Source organism: Streptopelia decaocto (genome assembly GCF_964273445.1).
Source record: "Streptopelia decaocto genome assembly, chromosome: 3".
Taxonomy (NCBI): Eukaryota; Metazoa; Chordata; class Aves; order Columbiformes; family Columbidae; genus Streptopelia; species Streptopelia decaocto.
Genome location: NC_138656.1, coordinates 36,233,877 through 36,255,196, shown reverse-complemented (window position 1 = coordinate 36,255,196; position 21,320 = coordinate 36,233,877). Strand labels below are relative to the sequence as shown.

Below are 21,320 nucleotides of genomic sequence, written 5' to 3'. Positions count from 1 at the left end.
GGCCCGCTCCCTCCCCACCCCCCGCGTCCCCTGGAGGCAGAGGTGTCCGCCGGGCAGCCGCCAGCCCGTACCCGCGCTTTGGCGCCGCCGCCTCGCTCCGCTCCGCGCTCGGAGCCCCGGGCGGGGGGGGGGGAGGGGAGGGGCGGAGGGAGGCGGCGGCCGCTGTGGGGCCCATGCCGCTCCTCGCCTCCGCCGCGTCCTCCCCAGCCCCAGGAGCTGGGGCTGCGGGGTGGGGAGCAGGGGGGGGGGGCGGGAAGAGGAGCGGGCGGGGCCAGTCTGGGCGGCATCCAATGAGAAGGCGCGAGCAGGCAGCGGAGGCGGGGCGAAGATGATCACCGCCCAATGGGGGAAGGGCAGAGGGCGCACTTGGAGCGGGTTGAGTCGCAGGCAGGCGGCGAGTCGGGACTCGGGCAGCGAGTGGGGCAGAGGCGGGCGCTGCTGTTCGCACCCGGGAATCGTTCGCTCGCTCGATCGCTCGTGCGGCGCCGCGGGACCAGGAGCCGAGGGACGAACGGACTGACTGACGGACGCCGCTGCCCGGAGGGGACAGCGGGCGGAGCCGCCGCCGCCGCCCGGAGGAGAAGTTTGGCTGAAGCGGCCGCCGCGAGAGGAAACTTTCCTCGGGGGGCCAGAGGCGGGGGCGGCGGGAAGGAGCCGCGGTGCGCTTGGGTCCGCCGCCCGGCGAGGGGGCTTCTGAGAGGCTCCCCCCGGCCCAGGGCCGGGCTGCGGCGGCCGGGATGTACCTGGCAGCGGTCTCGGCGGGGAGGAGACGCCCGGGCGGAGACGGCGGCTGGCACCTGGCGGCGGCGGGGTGGCTGTTACTGCTGGCCCTGCTGCTGGGCGAGTCGGGGACGCGGGCTCTCGTCTGCTTACCCTGCGACGAATCCAAATGCGAAGAACCGAAGAGTTGCCCCGGTAGCATCGTGCTGGGAATCTGCGGTTGCTGTTTCATGTGCGCTCGGCAACGTAACGAGAGCTGCGGGGGAGTCTACGGGCTGCACGGAGCTTGCGACCGGGGCTTGCGCTGTGTCATCCGCCCGCCGCTCAACGGAGACTCCATCACCGAGTACGAAGTGGGCGTCTGCGAAGGTGAGAGGCGGCGGGACATCATCCATCTATCCCCCGGGGTGGGGGTACTTGCTGGGCGGCGGGGAGGGAAGGAGGGCGCACCGGTGCCGGTGCGCCCTCCTTCCCTCCCCGCCGCCCGCATGTCCCATCTGGGAGCGTGTTTTTTAAGCTTTCCTCTCTAAAGCCCCTGTATTTGAAAGTTTTGCCCTCTATTTTCTTAGCATGAACTTCCAGGCTCTCCCACTTCTCGTTTTCCATAGCGCTTCACTGGTTTGCTAATAGCTTATACCGACGACTGATGCCCAACTAAAATTCCTTGGGAAGGGTTTGGCAGATTGGAGATCGGCGGAGGTCAGTCGTGCACACATGATGTCTGTTCCGGATTCCCTTCTCTGTAAGGAAACACAAAGGCTGATCATCTGTTGTAAAGTTTTTCCTTCCTGTTCCTGTCACTTAATATCTCCCCGCCTGTCCGTTTCGATGTGTGATAAGAGATGTCTTTTTCCTTGCTGGAGCATCAAGGGAGAGGGAGAAATCCCCATGGCAGGACTCCTTTCCAAGTCACTTCTGCTTCCTGCCGGCTGCTTGTGAGGTGATGAATCGCTATGAAATGCAAGAGGAGTTCATCGCTCCCCCCCCCGCATCAAATGTTCTACCTATTATAGTCCATCAGATTTTTTTTTTTTTTTTTTTACATATATGATTTAACAAAAGGCCAAAGACAAATTTTTAGTTTCTTTTTGTCTTGTCCATCTAGCTTCCTTTCCCCTCAAGTTGAGGGAAAACATGGCGCTGTAAAGAGATTACAAATAACCAGTAGTTTGGGATATGTATAAATGTATGTGAGACTCGGAGCAGGAGCTTCGACAATTCTGGAAAAGGAGAGGGAGCCGGTCTCCTCTCGGCGGGTAGAGGGCAGCAGAAAGTCCAGAGAGCTGGTGAGGCAGCATCTGTCCAAAAAACTTGCATTTAAAATGATGCACTGTTTTGAGAGAGCTAAAAGCGGTCATTTTTAGTGGGCAGCTGACCTATGTCCTGGTGCTCATTATTAGTTTAAAACTCTATTTGCCTCCCTAACAAATAAATTGCAAACCGCAGCAGAGCAGTGCGGTGCGTCCCGCCTGTACTGTAGCCAATGCCATCAGCCTCTGCAGTTGTTGCCTGGGTAGGACTAGCTCCAGCATTAAAAGCTCTGTTGTTAAACAATTAAAAATGGCCCTAAAGTGCTTTGAAGACCTTGATTGAGACCATATTTCTAAATATGTACATTGTTGTACTTTCTTACTATTTTTAATATGTGTTGGGTAAGTTTTCTTAAGTAGAAAAGTACCAGCAAAGAAGGAAAAGGTACTTTAGAAGCCTACCTGGTTTGGGGTGAGTTTTTCTTTTTGCATGTTTTCAAGTAAGAGTTTGGCTTAAACAGCTTTCCTCCTCCCCCTTGGTTAAAGGAACTAAAAGCCTGCAGTCATGAAATGCCTTAATGTTCCAACTCCCTTACTGTATCGCAGTACAGACGTCTCTGGCAGTTTAGGAGTATTTCATTCCTTTGAAGTGATGCAATCTGTACGTTGCTGTAGTTCAACTTGTAACACGTCCCATCTACTGTTGAAAATAGTATGAAGCATTTGCTGGCAAGATTGCATTTCAATTAGTGTTGTGGTTAGGAACTAGTTCCAGCTGTCCCTATAGGAATAGTTTGGGAGATAAGTTATCTGTTTAATTTTCATTCTTGTAAATGAAAGGCAACTGAGCTGAACTGTCAGCCTAATACATAGTCCTGGAATACTTATTAAATGATTTGTCAGGCAGCTGCCTCATTCTAAGCAACCAAAATGATGCATTGTTCTTCATGGTGTGTGTTGTGCACAGGGGGTGGCAGCAAGTAAGAAAGGGGACTTAATGTCCTACCTTTGATCACTAAAATGAGGTTGATTAGCTCTGTTTTTTTTTTTTCTCGTTGTGACCTGAACGGTTGTGCAGTTTACAGGCACACGTGCAACAGGCTAGGCTGGTGGTGCCTGATGTGTGAGTAGTACTAAGCTATGCCTTTATCCATTAACCGAATAAAAGCTACTTCTCAAAATCTTGCCTACTAGGAGTGCAAACTCTTCCCTACCCTGCTTCAGGGAAGAGGAAATGGGAGTGACTTTTCGAGCTGTGTGAATAGAAATTGATGTCTTTACTCTCCTTCATCTCTTCAGCCGTTTCTTTCACTGCAATTTTTTACACTGAAATGACCCCTACTGGCTACAGTTATAAGCATATTTTTTATCATTTTTGAAGCTTCAGCAGTGTCTTATTTCAGAGTATCAACACATACTAGGCTACAGAAAACTTTAAGAGCTGGAATAGCAGCAAGTAAAAATACTTGTCTTTTAACTCAGTATTAGTATTTAATTCACTCGGCATGAGTGAACTCTGCAATGCCTGATGGAGAAGTCTCCATGGCATCTGTCACTGGTAGCCTCTCTTTCTGAAACTAGAAATGGAGTAGTCTTTGTTAAACCAGTGTTTATTAATGGAATCTGTTACTGATTCTACACTCGTCTTTTCATCCTTCTTAAACCTGAAGGAAGTCCTTGTTCATCTCACTACCTTAACTGTTTATATCTTTATGCAGATCTAAGGCTCTGTTTGTAGCATTATCCTGAAGTATGTAAATGCCCTTCCTGAATGCGGTTGTATTCTTGGTAAAGAAAAATTCTGAGGTTGCCTTCCCCCACCACGGGTGGGTACTTGTCCTCAAGGGCAGTCTTGACACGTTAAACACCTCCAGCTTCTCCTTGGCTTTAGGGAGATGCTGCTGGATTGGTTCAGTGAGGAGGTGTTGAGAGCCTGGAGTCCCTTCCAAATGCTTCTAGCATTCAGAAATTTTAAACTCAAAGCAGAGAATCCACTTGCTCTCTGCCTTTGAAGGTAGATCTAGATCCATCCCCTAATTAGACTGGAGTTCTCCAGGAAGCCGTTAGCCTTGGCTTCTGCAGCAGTTCAGCCAGGCAGGGCTCCTGCTTTCTCGGGAATCGGAAAGCCTTGGAAAAGCTCTGCCAAACAAGCTCTGTTACTCTGTGAAGGCTTTTCAATGATTACTCTTTTTTTCTTTCTTGCCTCTGTTTCAGCACTTCCCTAATTTCTGATGTTTTTAGATGAAGAGGCCTTGATTGCTTTGCTGAATTCTTCTGAGGCATAACAGTAGCATGTGAAATAATGCTGAAAATGAGTTGATGTATTTAGCTATGTAACAGAAACGTAACTCAGGTTTTTTGTGATATATACTTGAAACGCAAAGTTAACAAGACTACTAGTTTTACTCTGTCTTTAGGTTCCTCTAAGAACATATTATGCTTCATATGAGTTAGCCTCTAGGTAGCCATCGAAAGAAGGTATTTCTGCTCCAGTAGCTTACCAATAAAATATAGTACTTTGTTTGGGAGTTTTTGTTTTGGTTTTGGTGGTGTTTGAGGTGTTTTTTTGGAGGAGCAGGGCATACAGTTGTTGCTGTATAATTTTTGTCTACTGTAGCTAATTTAAGGCTTGCCTTGAATACCTGAGACTTGTTTGCCTTGTGTGTAGCTTCTGAATGGGGGTTCTCTCAGAATTAGGAGAAAGCTGCTGTGGTGGATTTTGGGCAAGTATCAGGAAGTATGTGGGTTAATCCTCTAGGACGATGGTGGAAGCTTGCCCTGCTGTGGCTAGTCCTAGTCTCTTCTACTGAACTGCAGCTTTTTGGGAGCTTGGAGTGTTACCGTTTGACTCCTTGTTGGGACAACCAGGGAGAGCTTGGGTGTACCCCCCCCGACACACACCTCTAGGCCTCCTGTGAACTAGCTATTCTCCCCTAGAAACGTAGAAGAGTATGATATGTAAGGGCGCAGTATACTCCATGTAACCAAAATGTAGTGAAACTGGAGGCGATGAAAAGAAATGAAATTTTGAAAACTTAGCTTTTTTCAAAATGGGGAGGAGGAGAGCTAAGCTTGAGGGGGAGCGGGCATAGGTTTACACACATGCTAACGGAGTTCTCTTCTGCTTTTCTTAAGTTAGAACAACTTGCTTACAGACTTGCTAGTATTTTTACCACAATTAGTGCTTCTATAGCTGGTACCATTGGGAGAACCTTGTTTTCAGTTGGTTTTGGTCCTGTGCTCCGTGTCTAATGGGTCAATGGACACATCAACTAGAACACGATGCTTTGTCTCCAGACAGACTTCTATACAACATGCTTGGCTTCTTGCCTGTAATGCAGTCCAGACCCCTAAATATCAGGTAGTATTTTGCTTCAAGAAGGAGTTACTGAAGTTCAAGTGATTTAGAAGTTGCATGTGGGTAATCTGTTTGTATCTGTTTGACTGGAACAATGTTGCTTAGATTTCTTGACTTTTTGTTTGTTTTTTTCTTACTCTGTTATGTAGCAAATGGCTGGGAAATATCCAAACAGTTCCAATGTCCACGGGTATATAGAGAACTTCCACCACTAACATCAAGTGTTAGAACTGATGATCTAGTTGGGGACTTAATCAGTATTAAGTGGTGCACCAATGATTCTTGGTGTGAACACTTCGTTCAAAGATTGTCAGCAGTTCAGACTGTTGGGGCAAAAAATGGAAAAATTGTTCATAGTGTCAAGAAAAAAAATATTACAAAAGTTACTGACCTTGTGAAACTGGAATGAGAAGTAATTAATTGGTGAATGTTCCATTTGTGATATGTTAGTCTTGACCATATTTAACAGTCCTCTTCCCCCGCCTCCTCCAGAAAACTCTTACTAGGGACATGCTGACTTCTTATGCACAGGCTAGATGATTTGTAAGCTACTTCTACTCTAACTTGTGTCAATGCCGAAATCTCAACATCAGTAAGAACATGTAGCTTTGAGCGTGGCACTGAATTGGAATTAGATCAGGTGCTTATTTGACTTGGAAATGGTTTCTTCTGTTTCCAGGCATCGTGTTTTGATTTTGGAAATAACTTCGTTCCAATATTTCAACAAAAATGAAATGGAAAAGTCCAGAAGATATGAGGAGGGATATTGATGCAGGAATTCATAGGTACAGTTAGTTTAAAACTAGCGGTCTCACTGTGGATGGGCTGAAGGACTAAATCTCTTAACTGCTGATAAGAGGAATACTTTTACATTTTTTTAAAACCATTCAATCTTGCATGACTTTGTGTTGAGCACCCTCTGCTGATGTGAATTTTTCCCTATAGAAAATGGTCATTTCATCAGGTTCCCCAAAATCGTGCTGCTTATGAAGTTTTTTGGGTTTTTTTTCAAAAAAAAAAAAAACAAACCTAACTTCATACTTGTGGGTAATTCCTGCACCCTTAGGCATGTTTGCTGTTTTAAGTACCCTCTAGCTGATTCAAGAATACTTGTGTAAATTAACTTGCTGCATAATACTTAGTCAACCAAAATATCATTTGACTGACAGGTGTATTATGCAATAATTAATCCATTAATATAGTTCAAAATGCCTTTCTTTTCCCCTCCTTCCTTTGCACCCCCCTCAAGGATTCTTCATCTCAATGAGTAAAGTTTATAGCATTTTGCAGACAGGACCAAATGTTTCTCTGTTTTAATGGATTAAATACTTGGTAGAAGTGACCTACTAAATGTCTCTCATGACTTGTAAACTGCTTTCATTTGAAAATGCATTTAATCCACAGGGAATGTAAACTTGGAAATGGTGAATTCAGGGTTTTGCTTGAGACTTCAGGTGACATCAGTTGTGTAGTCCGACAACATTATGTTTTAAGTCTGCCGTTTGGTATGTATGCAGGCAGTTTGGAAAAGGACTGATACTGATGTAGTGTATAGTGTAAGTTTCACCATGTACAGAAGCTTTCTAAGATGGGAAGACAACATTATATAAAGGCTATCTGGATTAAATTCCACATAAGCATATGGATTAAAAGATGATCCCTGAGGGAGCTCTAGTCTAAACAGACTAGTTTGGCCATGTTTGGAGGAAGTAAGCCCTTAGTAATGTATAGAGATGAAGAATGAAAGCAGTTCACACCTTTACCAGAGGCATAATATTCAACCCCTGGCAGCTTTCACTGGGTATACTGGATATTTTGGAATCTGCAAATCATGTTAACACCTTGTGGGTTGTGAGTGTGCAAGTCTTTCAACAAGAAAACAAACAGGAGAAGACAGGGTGGTGGCCAGGAGGAGAAGCACCAGCTTGGTGTCCTGCACCCATTTCTGTATTCTCATTCCCAAAGCTTTAAGCCTTATATAGCAGCTACTATATATATCTATCCTACTGATAGGCTTCAGATGGGTTTGTTTTTTTAATTAGTGAAAATCCCAGAAAGTGTAATTTTTCTGAATCTGGGAGCTCATTCTGTTGGGTTACTTATCCTTGAAGCAAATTAAGCTTCAGGATTTTGCTATAATCAGTTTTGTGCTCTGTTGAGGAGTTTTCCTTCAGAAAGGCTGGATCCGTGCGTGTGGAGGTGTTTCTTCCCCTCACCAATGGGCTATTGATAAAAAGCTGGGATCATACCAATAATGGTATTACATATGCTAATATAAAATGTGCTGCTTTGATAATAGAAGACTCAAATTAATGTCTATCTCTAAGTTAGGTTTTAGAAAAGGAAAAAAAAGCCATGATGCTAATTTTAAATCCAGGCTATGTAGAGTTTTTCTTGTCTTCTGTGGCTAAGAAACTGGGTGTAATTCTTCTGAAACATCCTGTAATTCTGGTGTTCAGTGATGCTGTGTTAATGACTTGGGAGACTGGGGGAAGCGGCAAAAGGTTTAGGATATCAGATTTCTTGTAATACTGTGGACTGTTCTTGGTACAGGTTGCTTTATTCATAGCCCTGTTCCAGAATTTGTCTTAAGCCAAACTTTTCCTGCTTCAGCAAGCTGCCAGCCAGCTACTTGTTTGCAGTGACCTGGTGTGTGCTGCTTTACCTGAAGGCTTCTGGAGCGTGTGGGTGCAGTGTGCAACTTGGGGAAAAAAAGGTATTGGAATTTTAGCCTCCTTTGGAAAATGAGTACGAAGGTTTGGTGGAGTTATTTTTTTTTAAAGAGTTTTCTAGAGCTAGAGGAAAAATCTGCTAGGACAACTGAAACACTGCTGTCCATGCTCATTCTAATCAGGGGAGTACTGGCAGAGGCTGCATCTGACCAATTAAACCCTGGGACACTGTGTAATATTTTCAGTCAACTATATACAAACAACATGTGGTTCTGGTCATAAGATTAAAATTTGCAGGTTTGTTGTGTTTTTTTTTTTTTTTCCAGGTGTTTAAATATCTAAGGGTCGGACTTCAAAATGAACTATTTATCTTTTCAGACCATCTTTGGGGAAGAAGGCTATTGGAAGTATTGTTGAGTCTTGTTGGGGAGAGCCCTGATAGTGAAAGTCTTAAAACCAAAAGCAAACAAAAAGAAGTCAAACAAAACAAAGCTAGAAAAACACTAAAAAAAGAGACTTGTGTGGGGAGGGGTACCTGGAGAACTGAAATACCTGCAGACAGTGTGGGTAAGGGAAAAATTTTAAACTTGGAATAGTTGTCTCTGTCACATGCTTCACTTAATGCTTCCATTTATCTCCTTGCTCTCCTTGTGGCTTCTGCGGAGCTTCTGATAATTGAGTGCAAAGCTGGTTTGTTTAAATACTTTCTACATTCCTTAGTATGAAATAGCTGCCTTGACACACACACAGAGCTGCTGCAGTGAAAATCTTGCTTGCTGTGTTGGATTTGATCACCTGAGATATACACTCTAGTTGGAATAAGTTAAAGCAGGCAGTCAAATTTGAGACAAGCCTTCTGTGTATAGTATTCCTGAGGTATCTAAATGTTAGGATATGGTTTTGCTTTCTAGCTTTGACTAGAAATTTTATCAGGAGGCTGCAAAACCCATTTGTACTAACATGCATTCCACATGAAGATTTGGTCTTAGAAAGCAGACCCTTCCAAAAGGTGAGGAAACTGCTTTATCATAAGACTTTCAGCTGTGTGTCTTGCATAAAAGTTTCTGCCATCGCTGATCCCTGATTCATGACTTCATTGAAGGAATAACTTGTGAGAGGGGAGAGGATTGCAGGCAGTACATGAGCTCAAACTCACTTCAAGGCTAGCCTTCCCTTCTGTTGGTTTTCAAGGTCTGGGGCTGGGTTTCAAGCATTCTTTAGTGGTGATTAGTCATTTCTATTGTTCAGCTCCTCCAAAACATGAATTTCCTTTCCATCGTTCTTTTTTTCCTGTTCAAAGAGAAGCCAAAGCCTACTGGCAAGAAGTATTTCCTCTTTTTTTTTTTTTTAATTTTTTTAGAAAGTCTGTAGAATCTTTTCAGAGTCTCATACCATCTTAATGAGTACCACTGATTTGAAAATGCTGTTGTGTATACCAGTGTGCTGGGGTATCGGGGCTTGGACCAGGGATCTGGTTTGATGGAGAAGCTTTTGAAAGGTTCCCTCCTGTCCCAGAGGGCAGTACTAGTCTTGGTAAGGATCACTTCTGTGTCACTGTGAAACCTGTTTTCTCTCCTTGGTCAAATACAGGATTTAAAAGGGTGAAAGAATCTGTAAGATGTGACTTAGACCATTCCACGTTCAGACCAGCAATGTATTTGGTGGTCACTTTACTCTTTTAGCATCCTGAGAACCTGTCTGTCATGCTTTAAAAAGGCAGAAATAGCTGAGTAACACGCTGCAGTTAAATGTAAATTATGGGAGGTGGCTCAGTTTATTACAGTTATGTTTACCCCTTCACCCTTGAACTATTTATATTAGTTTTAAACAGGGATACTCTGGTGACCGTTCCTGTGTGGTGCTTGCTGGTTTGAGCTGATTCATTATCTTTTTAAACGATGAAGGAGAACAGTATATGGTACAGCTGTGGTACTGTGTTGTGAGTGCTGGTATGTAGGATTTAGCATGGAAAAAGTGATGGAATGCTGCTTACCAGAGACATATTTTGCAGACTATTTCCCAGACTGGACCTGTTGTTTAAGGACCTCTTGTTCAACTCGTTAATGCCTTAATCCTCTTCCCTGCTTTAGATGCATGCTATGACAGGACTTGGGAGTTCAGCAACCCAGAGCAGCACTTGAATTGTTAGCAAGTTGAAACATTTGCTTTGCACAAAGCCAGTGATTATATGAATGATGGAAGAAAATTAAAGTTTGGAATTAACATGATGCCTCCCCTCCCACAGCTTCCTTATGGTATGAAAGCACTCTTAGAATTCAAAAAGTATTATGTCCAAGACTTAACTTTGGTCTGCGTAAATGCAGAACTACTTTATTGTTGGAAAAGGGAATTTGCCTGAATGAGTTGGAAAGAGTGGGGAACTGCATGCAGGTGTAAATGATGTGAAAGGGTGACTTTTGAACTATAGTTATTTGCCTGCTGGGAGCATTTTAACCACTTCTAGACATGTGTGCAAAAGGTAGTTGAGTGGCTATATATGACAGCCCAATGTCAACTCAGGACTGCTAAAAAGAGTGGCGCTTCCCTTTTTTGCCTCTACCTGATCATGCCAGCCCAATGAGATGGTGGAAATTGCAGCTAAACTATCATCAGTTTGGTTGAAAACAGTCTGCTTGGGCTGCTTTTCAGCTGGATTCTGTCAAAACACTTACTGTTAAACACCTACTCTATAAGTCAGCTAGTAGATAGGATGCACATACTAAGGTTTGAGAGGCTCTTAGATTCTTACATTTGGGTTTTGTCAACCCTGCTTGCAGAGAAGTAAAGCATTCACAAATGATTACATCTCAATTTCTTCCTTAATATCATCAAAATTTCTGAGAGATACACATGAAAGAGCACTCTTCTGAAAAGGAAGCAATAGAGGAGGTCAAAACAGAGCATTCAGGAAAATGTTTTTGCTACAGTCTGGAGTCGTTCATGAACTGTCCCAGGTCTTCAAATCGCTGGTGTGTAAAAGTTTGTTTTTTTGGAATAGTCCACAGGACATGATGACTTTTGGAATAACAGAGGTTAGGTTATATGCTTCACAGAGCCTAGACTTTGTTCAAGGCATGTTTCCATTATCAGTTGCAATATTGCTGACCTCTAAACAAGCGATAATCTTGTAGTGAACCACCATTCATCTGCATCAAGCAGAGCACTAGTTGCCTTTGCATCAGGTATCTAAAGCTTTGGGTAGAAGTGAGACACTGGATTCTTCCCTTTAGCTCATGTGAGTACTTTGATGCATGTTGTACCTTTCATTCCAAGGAGTTTTGTTCTGCCAATACTGATGTGACTTCTGAGGGTTTACTCTAAGTGGTAAACAAGTATTCATTTAGCAGGACCTTTAATTTCTGTTTATAAAAGGACAAAATCAACTAGGAAAAGGGATCTTAAGTCTGCATGCAAAGTCATGCTAGATTTTCTGTTGATTTACTAAACTAAAACATGCTATTTGTTTGCTAAATGTCTGCTCCTTCACTGATGGAAATCTTGTTACTAAAGGAAATTGTCTGAAAGGCAGTCTGGTAAAAGATATCCAGGCTAGAACTGAATTTGCATTCTTCCTGTCTGAATGTCCCTTTGTTTTATATTCACTTTCAGTAATGAAAAATACCTCATTTCAAGATAACATGTTAGATGTATAGTCTGCAAGTATTCCTGAGGGATTTATCTTCCTTTTAATGGCTACTGAGCTAATTTTTGAGCAGTGTGGCACTGTATGTGCACCTAGTATTGTGCACCTCCTTTTCTGCTTCCAGCTGAAAAGCCATGAGAGGTGGCAGGTGAGATACCAAACACTAATCTGTTTTGGAAATCAGATAATATTGTGGGTGGTGCCACAGTGTGTGGTGCATCTGCATTGACATGTTCTGCCATGGATAAGGGATGGCTCTGCTTTCCATGCCTGGTGGATCCCACCTTACATGGGCCGAGCAGTTCTAGTGTAACAGGGACTCCGTCTCTATTACTCTTGTGGTTAGAGTTTCAAACACCAAGTCTTGGAGCATAGCTATAACCCCTGTTGTTCTTCTCATTACGTGGACTGTGGCTGCGATTTGTAAAATACAAATTGTCCAGGCTGTATTCCGGCTTCTCAAAAACAGGATGTATTATTGTTCTCCAGATTCTCCTGACTTTTTCCTCCCTCTGCATCTATGGCCTCGTCATGATGAAAGTATCCCAAGCATCGCTAAAGCGGCATTTTCCCTTGAAAGAATTTTAATAGTTTCTCTTCAGGAATTTCTGTACTTCCTTTGACTTCTATTGATACGGTTGCTGTATGGGATGATATGTTAACTTCATCTGGAGGGAAAAAAAAAGAAAAAAAGAAAAGAGGCAAATTATTTTCTGGGGTTAATGTCTACTCTTCCTGTACTATTTTTATGGAGTAGAAGAGCCATTGGGTTCCCTTCTTCATGTCTAAAATTCTTGTTTATTCAGTGCCTTTTGTCAACCAGGTACTTTGCTGACTTAGAATGTAAGCAGTTGGCTGTACAGGGAGAAACATGCCTGTGAGAATCTTCTCTGACACTTGCTGTAGATCATGTACAATGCTTAACTGGAAACAACTCCTTCCAGGTGTTGGTTGTTTTTTCACCAAAACACAACAATCTGCGGGTTAGTGGATATTCCGCATGTTTCTGAGAGTGGTTGGTACTTGCATGTGAGCCTCAGTATCTGTGTGTGAATATACTGTTAATTACTACCAGTTTTTAGACTTCTGTTGAGTGTTGGACTGCTGAATGTCAAACAGGTCGTATTTGGCTGCAGCCAACCATATTGGAGGACAGCTTCTAATAACCCCAACAACAACAGAAAAACCCACCCTTTGTAGCTGGAACATGTCTTAACTTTTTAAAGTGTTTCTTGGCAGGAGTTATATTGGAAACTTGCTTGTCGATAGTAAATAAAATTGGGGTGAACTACTAGAAGGCACAGTGTGAAAGCTGCTGTGAAATACAAAGATCTAAAGATTGAAAACACATATTTTTTGCTTATGTAATTACTAGAAGTCAGTGGCCTTATCTGCGTGACTGTTTTGTACTACTTGTTTTGGTAGACAGAGAAGCTTGGGAAATGATCTGGTGCTTTGTAGTGAAGAGTACCTAAGGCCTGGTCTATTTTCTTCAATCTTGCATTAAAAACATGTATCTTGCTTAGACGTAGGTGTTGGTGGGATTTTGCTGTATGTGCACTTGAACTAAGGAAGCTGAGATTTTTGTAGGACTGGTAATCTTAGTGGAATTTTGGGTGGCCTGGAATTATTGCTTCTGGGGCGGGGGGTGGGGGGGGAAGTCTTGTTGCATGTAGCCTCCTAAAAGGAAAGTGGGCAGTTGTACAGTGGGAACGTTGGTTACACGCATTTGATGGGACTGATTCAAAAGGAGCAGAATTATTTGAACAGAGAGACTTGTTCCAGCCTGACTAGCCCCCTGCCCTTTGACAGCAAGGAGCCTGATATGCTTGATCAATTTTCCTGGAGTATGATGGTAAGCCAGGAGTGTTGGAAAACTTCCTTTTGGTCACATTACAGAATCTGGCATCTTGCAGTATTTTTGTAATAAAAAGTTATCTCTGTGGAGTGAATTCTATGTGATGTATTTTTAATCAGGTTTAAAAATGCTCTCTTTCTGACTAAATTTTGACTTCTGTAACAGCTGCAAATTCTGTCCAACATTCTCACTTCCACGATAAATATAACTTCAAGTATCTGCAGAAGTTATTTCCGTTAGGATAGCCCTCATTTGTACTACAGCTATGCATTTCCCCGAGACATCATGGTTTTTCATACAGATGGAAATAAACAATGCCAGTAGCTGTAGCAAAATGGGCAATAGAACAGCTGTGAAACATGGTATCTGGCAAATCCCACAGTTTAAATTAATCCATTATTTTTTTTTAATGTTGTCTTCTGTTTAGCACTCTGTTGAACTTGAAGTAAATAACATCCAACTCCAAAGCAGCTGAATTTATATACTATAGCCGAAATCCAATAGTGAGTGAGTTTGTTTGTTTATTTTAGATGAAAACTGGGATGATGATCAGCTTCTTGGATTTGAACCGTGCAATGAAAACCTTATAACAGGTTGTAACATAATCAACGGGAAATGTGAATGTGACACCATTCGGACCTGTAATAATCCCTTTGAATTTCCAAGCCGGGATACTTGCCTGTCGGCCTTAAAAAGGATTGAAGGTAAGCACTTGTCTTCAGTAATTCATAGTTAGTGATTTTTCTATGCTTTTGATGAAAAGAAGGGGTTTAGTATAATATGTTTTAGGATGGCTTGGGTAGTTTCAGATATCTGTGGTCTTGTACTTTTCAGAAGACAGGTGCATGTTTTAAAGGAAGATAGGTCTTTGGTAAGCTTGGCCTTCCAAATGAGTAGGTTTAAGAATGGAAGAAACTGACACTTTGTGCTTTGTGCGTTATGCAGATTTTAAGACTAAAACCATTTTCTTTATAGTTTGTGGTAGCTACCTTCACATATCTTTAGCTGTAAAGCAGTGTGGAAAACTCTTTAGATGTATTGGTGTGACTGAACCATGAATAAACACAGTGGATTTTAATAGCAAAGGCATAGAAAAAGGAGTAGTTGTTGATTATGCTTTTATTTTTTTATATGAATGCATGAATTGCTATTTTCCTTAGGTTTGCATAATGTAGTGTTCTTTTAATGCTCTTATTTTTCAGTTTCTGTTTTCCTTTGATTTGACTTGCCTTAGACCACATATGTTTATGCTTCTGCGCACATACATGATGGGTTTTTTATGTTTGGGGTTTTTGAGTTTTTTGTTGCTTATGGCTGAACTGGAAACAAGTTGGCTCAAAGTTGGCATGAAATTGTCTTGATGTATTTCTAGGATTGTCTTGAACAACTATTGAAGATTTGATCTTGGGCCCTTTCTATGATGCTGTAATTGCTGTTTATTTTCCAAAGTGTCCAGGAACATACAAAAGTTGATTAGTGGTGTCAACCTGCTTAATTAGTCTGCTTTGAACCAATGTTTAAAGCCATATTGCAAAAGTAAATGTATTTATAGGGCTACTAGCCATATTTAAAGCTACTGTATTTGAGTTATGGAAGTGTGATCTTATGACATCTGTTGTATTTCTTTTGTGATAAGGAAATTGTTTTTGAGCTATAGCCTTTAAGCAAGGAGGTCTTGTGAGAAAAATGTAGCTGGTGGAAACATGTTCGTTAGCTTTGCTCATGACGCTGGTGTTTTTTCTGGGTTTTGTTTGTTTTGTTTTGGTTTTGGTTTTTGTTGTAGTGTGGGGGTTTTTTTGTTTGTTTGTTTTGATTTTTTTCTTTCTTTCTCCTAGGAAGAGGAGAGGCAAAACCTTTGGCCTTTTGTTTATTGCTGTGGTAGAGTAGTGTATATGGGCTCTTAAGTAACCTCACTGGCCACTTCCTTATTTACTTGTGAATTTGTGACTTAGTCTGTAGTGGTTCAGCAGGACTCTATTGGCATAACAGTTCATCACGTGTTTAACTTGCTAAGAAAATCTGTTGCAGGTGCTTTTTTGATTTTGTTTGCAGACTCAGAAGAAATTGACTTACTTTGTGGAATGGCATGGCTAAACCAGATTCATTCATTGTATAGTTTGCCTTCAGCAACCTCTTGTTTCGGGTAAATTCCCATTTTAAAAAGAATAGTGTTTGAAGCTTAGCCATGAGGTGACAACGTTCTACATGTAAACTTCCTGGTATGACAGTGATGGTGCAGCTGTATTGCAGAGGTGTAACTTTCTTTTTTGTTTATTTGTTTCCTTGGTTTTATTTCTTTTTTTTGGGGTGGGCAGTGGGGAAAATGTTCTTCCAAAGTCTCAGGCTATAGGGCACCATTAGTGCTTAGGACCTGTTGGCTTTTATTCCTTCACAGATAGGAAGGATAGTTGATGCAAGTGATGAAACAACAACAGTACCCATAAATACAAGAAATCTGGCAATTTTGACTTGAGTGTTACAACAGTCCAGCCTTTACTCATAAGAATGTGAATTTGTATTTGCATCCTCAGACTAAACATTCCTCAGTGGTAGAATTTGATAAAGTTAAATCCATCTTTATTGCCTAGTAGAAGGGCAGAAGTCGCAGCATAACTTTTGTCTTTGTTTGACAGTTGTAGTCAATCAAACCTGCCTATTGTGTTTTGCACTATAAATGCTTATTTCCCCTTTCTCTAACTAGGACTGGGAGTTAAATGCTAACTGCTTATGGAGGTTGTTTCTTTAAATGCATTACTTCTTGTTCTGGTAATTAAAATGTGTGCTTCATCCTGTGCCTAAGCTAATGGAAAAGAAGAATAACTTTTTTTCCCCTTGTGCTTGCCACATTCCTGTTTGGTAAGCAAGCCAAGTCTCTTGGGTAGAGTGAGATGGCCACTTTGGTGTGTCTGAGCGAGTTGAATTCATTGGAAAGTCTCCCCTGAAACATGGCTTAGGTAGTATGCAAACCAGAGGGCTCTTTAAGCATGTTGAAATGGAAAAATCTTTCAGTTTCTTTAAGGTAAGCTATGTCTTAAACTGTAGTGTCACGTAAAAGGGGGTGATTCATAAGATCTGTTAGATATGTCTAAAATTTTCCTGCAATCCGAAGTACTGATGTATACTTGAATCTTTTGGCTTGTCTGTTAAATATAACAGCAGGAGGATTTAAAACTAGTAATTCAAAATCTTAAAATACCCTAATAGAATCTGCTGCCATGGAAAGGGAGACTCAGAGAGAGTAGTTGAACTTCCCTCTCCTCACCACACTTGATATGGATAATTAAATACACACTGTGATTAAAAAGACATAAGTTGAGCACCTGAATGATAGATACACCAGGATCAGAGTTTCTGAAGAAAATTTGAAGTGTCATCTAAGCAGCTACATCCATGTGTGTTCTACTTGGAGGATGCTTACTAAGCAAGGGAGACTGTTTTGTGTTGTTCAGTGACGTGTCACTCTGCAAGATTTTTCATATTCATTATAAGTTTGTGTATCATTCACATGTTGATGAACTTCCATAACAAACTAAGGCATGGAAGATCTCCATCCTGCTGAGGGGCAAAAATGAGTAAGGTAGCTTTCCTGCTAATTATGGAGGTAATTGGAAAGATGAAGGGTCCTCTCAAGTGAACTTTTTTTATAGTACTGTTCTTAAAAGCACACTTGAAATAGATTTATAACTTTACAGAATATTTGACAAATTTGAACTTAGAAAATTAGTAGTATACAGTGACATCTAGAGAAATTCTGGCTCAAGCAATTTCATTTAAGTTGCATAGCTATGACAAGTTATCTTGGGCTGTAAAAATTTATTTAACTGAGGACCTGTCTTTCAGTTTTCTGAGCAGTTGAGGCAATGCTATTGAAGAGGCCAGTGGTGCTAGATCAGTGTGGCTTGCTTGTTCTGATTAAAATGAGTTATGTGGCTTTTCTTTCTTCTTTATCTCTCTTTTTTTTTTTTCTATTTTGTTGGATTTTTTTGTTGTTTCCTTGAAAGAAGGGCACAGTTAGGATACCCCAACCATACTCAGTGTGCATATGTCCATGCACAGGAGATGCTGGTGCTAATGCATAGAGTTTGCTGAAGTTGCTAGCTCTATTAGCCTGTATGGCTCACTGAAAGCTACCTTTGCCTGCAGATGTGAAATCTGCTCCATAAATGCAACCTGGTAAATAACAAGCAGTGAGCTGAAATCTGGAGTTCCATTTCCAGATGCGAATGCATATCTGCTAAGGGGTTGGGGCTTTTGCGTGTACTTTGGTTTCTTGTGTGTTTTTGTGCTTGCACTTTCCCTTTCAAATGCCTCTCTAGTAATCTTTTGTTTTTATCTACTTTGTCTTATACTTAAGCTTTTCAGGCTGTGTGTGGTCTGTCTTTCTGGGTTTGATGTCAGTTCTAGTTTCCTTACTCAGCTAACCCAAAGTGTTCTCTTGTTGGCTTCATATAGGATCTTTCCCTATTGGCTTGTGTCCGCCTGCCTTCCTGGGCTCCTCATATTTTGTTCTACCTATCCTTATCTTTTCTTGTTTTCTTTGCCTACCCGTTTCATACTGTTTGCTACACACTTCACTTAAACAAGCCACATGGGGCAAATAAGAAAACTTTTCTGTCTTTCCTTCCCAAAACCAGACTGCACGGGCTCTGACATCACATTGCTTAGATGTCATTTGGTAGGGCCCAAAAGTCATGTTCTTTATTTTGCCTTGAACTGAGGAAGTCTGTAATGAGGAGAGTCTGTTTTAATCTGTACTCAAATGTACATAACTTCTGTAGGGGTGCTGATGTCTATTCGCAAGAAAGTACCGAGAGGCTAATGTGGGCTATCAATAATACAAGTACTGAAGACGGTTGTCATCTCCACTGCTTGTCTTTCTCTTCCTGGGAAATAGTAGAATTAGATACATTTGAAAGGATTGATTTCTGTCATAGAACTTGGTAGTTAACTTCTAACTAACCTTTGTGTAGTCATCCTGCAAGTGTCCAAAGACTTGTTAGAGTATCATATAGCATGAAGCACACTTAGGCCTTAAAGTTCTCCCACACTTGATGTGCGTGCTTTTCTGCATGGAGCATCAGTGACTTTTCATATAGAAGGTTTGTCTAGAGGTTGTGAACCACCCTACTGTGAGGAAACGCACATATTTGGGGCTAGAAAGAAACTATCTGGAAAAGCTATCACATAACTATATAATAATAGACTCCTGTGTTGGGGTGGGTTTTGTTTGTCTAAAATGCTTTTGGTTTTTGTCTTGATGAGTGCCTGTTCTGATATGGTTCAGGAAATCCTGTGTTCTTGAGCACAGAAAGTTTGTTTCTGTTCAAGAGACTGCTAATGATGACAGCTTGGTTGAACTTGGACTGCTGAAGTGGACTGTGGAAAGTATGGCCAGAGGGTGAAAAGTGATGAGATGCCATCTATCTGCCAAGCCACAGTAACAGCCAGAAGTCTAATAAGCTGCATCTACACATTCTTGCAGTCCTTCTCTGCTAAGAATTAACTGCAGACAGTACAAAAGAGTCAGTTCTGCAGACTGCGTGGGATGCTGAGAACTGGAGGTGAGGGAAGTGAAAAACAGAGTAACTTTTTCATCAAGGTACATTTGTAGGGCGTTGGTATGTAGTTGCATTGGAAACTAGTGGAGTGCCAGTCCAATTAACTTGAAATCTTGCCTAGCACATATGAAGACTCACAAGGAAGTCAGTATCTGAAGTGAACCAGCCTATGTAGTTTCTAAGACTCTATTCCAGTTCTGCAGGCTTCTTTCTCTCCCTCTATGCTAGGCTCTGGCAGCAGTTCAGGTAGATCAGCAGAGCATTAAAGAGCAGGAACCTAAGGATATTCTTGAGCCTCTTCCTCCTCCTCTATCAGAGCAGGTCAGGATCTGTGCCCTCCTGAGCTGCTGGTGGGAAGGCAGCGTGCCTTGTCACCTTCCCCCTCCAGAAGCAGCAGCAGGTCTTTAGAGTGGATGATAGATCACTCCATAAAACTGTTCCCTGTTGGAAGAGCTGTCTTTTCTACCCTCTGGCAGGTAGGGCATCCAGTCTGTCACTAGGTGGGGGCTGTGCTTCAGGTTGGGATCTCTTCAGCAGGATTTACTAAAAACTTCAGTCTGCAGATTCTTTCAAAGATGAGAAATTTCCCACTACTACCCTTCCTCTTCAAAGTAGTGAGGCAGCAGTGTTTTGATAATGTCATGTACCGATGTGACACCCAGATAAAGGTATTCTGGAGTGCCATGGTGTGCATGCCACCAGCCATAGCAAAGGTGGTGTTTTTGTCTCTTTCAAGTTCTCTCAGTGTACACTTGAGTTCTAAGAGGAGAAAACAGTTGTCTTTATCACTTCATACTCTACCAAAAGTTAAAGTTAAGTACAACCCTTATTTAGAGTATATGTGAAGGATACAATTTATACCTTTCGTTTTAATGAAAGATGTGATTGATGTTTTAGGTAAATGAACACCCTTCACTTGCATCTCTCTTTGCATGTAAAACCTGCTATTGATACTAAGTTATCAAAACTCCAAGTTTAAAATAATTGCTTCATGGCTTGCACCTTTCCAAGCTATTCACTGCTGTCCTTCATAGGTGAAAGGAAAAGGGCTTTCAAGCTGCTGGTATCTATTAAGCTGGCTTATTGCAACATACTCCTTGCATTCCATTATTTTTTACATGTAACTGAATAACTTTATACTGGCAAATGTTGCAATACCTGTTAGACCAGTCCTGGAATAACAAATATGAGAAGGTAATTTTATTCCGAATGCTTGTTTGGTTGTTGTTAAGTCTGATTTTGTGTTAAACTTCACCTGTGTGGTCTTAATGACTGCAGCTATGTTGCAGAAAAAGAACAGAATAAATCCAGCTTTATGTTGAATTATCAGGCAAGGAGGAGAGTGAAATACTTTCAAATGTGCTTAATCTGATACGCTTTCCTTTCCTCTCACATAACAATTAATGTATGTTTTTGCTCAAATAACTGAACTTGGAAGGTTGGCATATATTTGCAATAAGGAATGTGATTGTGGCAAAGGTCCATATTGTACTGTCGAACGTGCATGTGAGAGCCAAGTATTCATTTGAAGGCAAAATTTCACATGAAATACAGAGGAAAATAGCAGTATAGCTTTCAGGCTTTGTTTCTGAATGCAGAGATACAGAAGGAAAACCATTTGATATGGAAATAGCATAGATTAGGAATGCTGATATAAACTTGGATACACAAAGAAATCTTCCAAAAACCAAAAGGGAGGAGAACTTACTTACTAATTGATAAGAGGGTCTTATGACAGTGGCACATCTGGCAGTGCAGTTGCCTTCACAGCGTAACAGAGCAGTGTTAAATTTGCAGGACTTGTCACTTTTCTGACTGTAGCTCCTCAGAGAACTGTCCTCTGATCAAGGAAGTATGATTTTTTTTCTAATGTATTGGCTCTTTCAGCGTGTCCTTTTTTTAAGATGAATTGTCACAACGAACATCTGTGCCATGAAATTTGAAGGTAATGGTAAGAAAACCTTGCACAACTTTCAGGAAGGCATCAAAAGGGAAAAATGACTTTCATATTTCTGTATTGATGTGGCTGGATACCTAAAATTAGGTTTAATTAGATTATGAATAATGCTGTTTGTATTAATGGGGGAAAAACTGCATTGCAGAACCTGTTAGGAGGGAAGACTGAAGAAAAAACTCCAAACTGAGCAACTGCTTAAAAAAGCCCTAGAAGTGTTAGCCTCACAGAAATTACTTACAAGTGTATCCTTACACTTCTATTTTTCCTTTTCATTTTATGCAAATGAATGGTGTTTCTAATGTGT

General features: G+C 41.5%; 1 protein-coding gene across 2 annotated transcripts in view; it reads left to right on the top strand.

Moving 5' to 3' along the window:
- The first annotated feature begins 386 nt into the window (after window positions 1–386).
- CRIM1 (cysteine rich transmembrane BMP regulator 1) overlaps window positions 387–21,320 on the top strand; it is a 191,824-nt gene continuing 170,890 nt past the window's right edge. The window contains exons 1-2 of one of the 2 annotated variants that reach the window (XM_082049838.1): window positions 387–1,089; window positions 14,032–14,205. In XM_082049838.1, the coding sequence (XP_081905964.1) occupies window positions 738–1,089; window positions 14,032–14,205 (526 nt within the window). In that variant the 5' untranslated portion in view covers window positions 387–737. Of the gene's footprint in view, window positions 1,090–9,464; window positions 9,534–14,031; window positions 14,206–21,320 lie in introns of those variants that run through there. The other variant, XM_082049839.1, reaches the window with a different exon arrangement.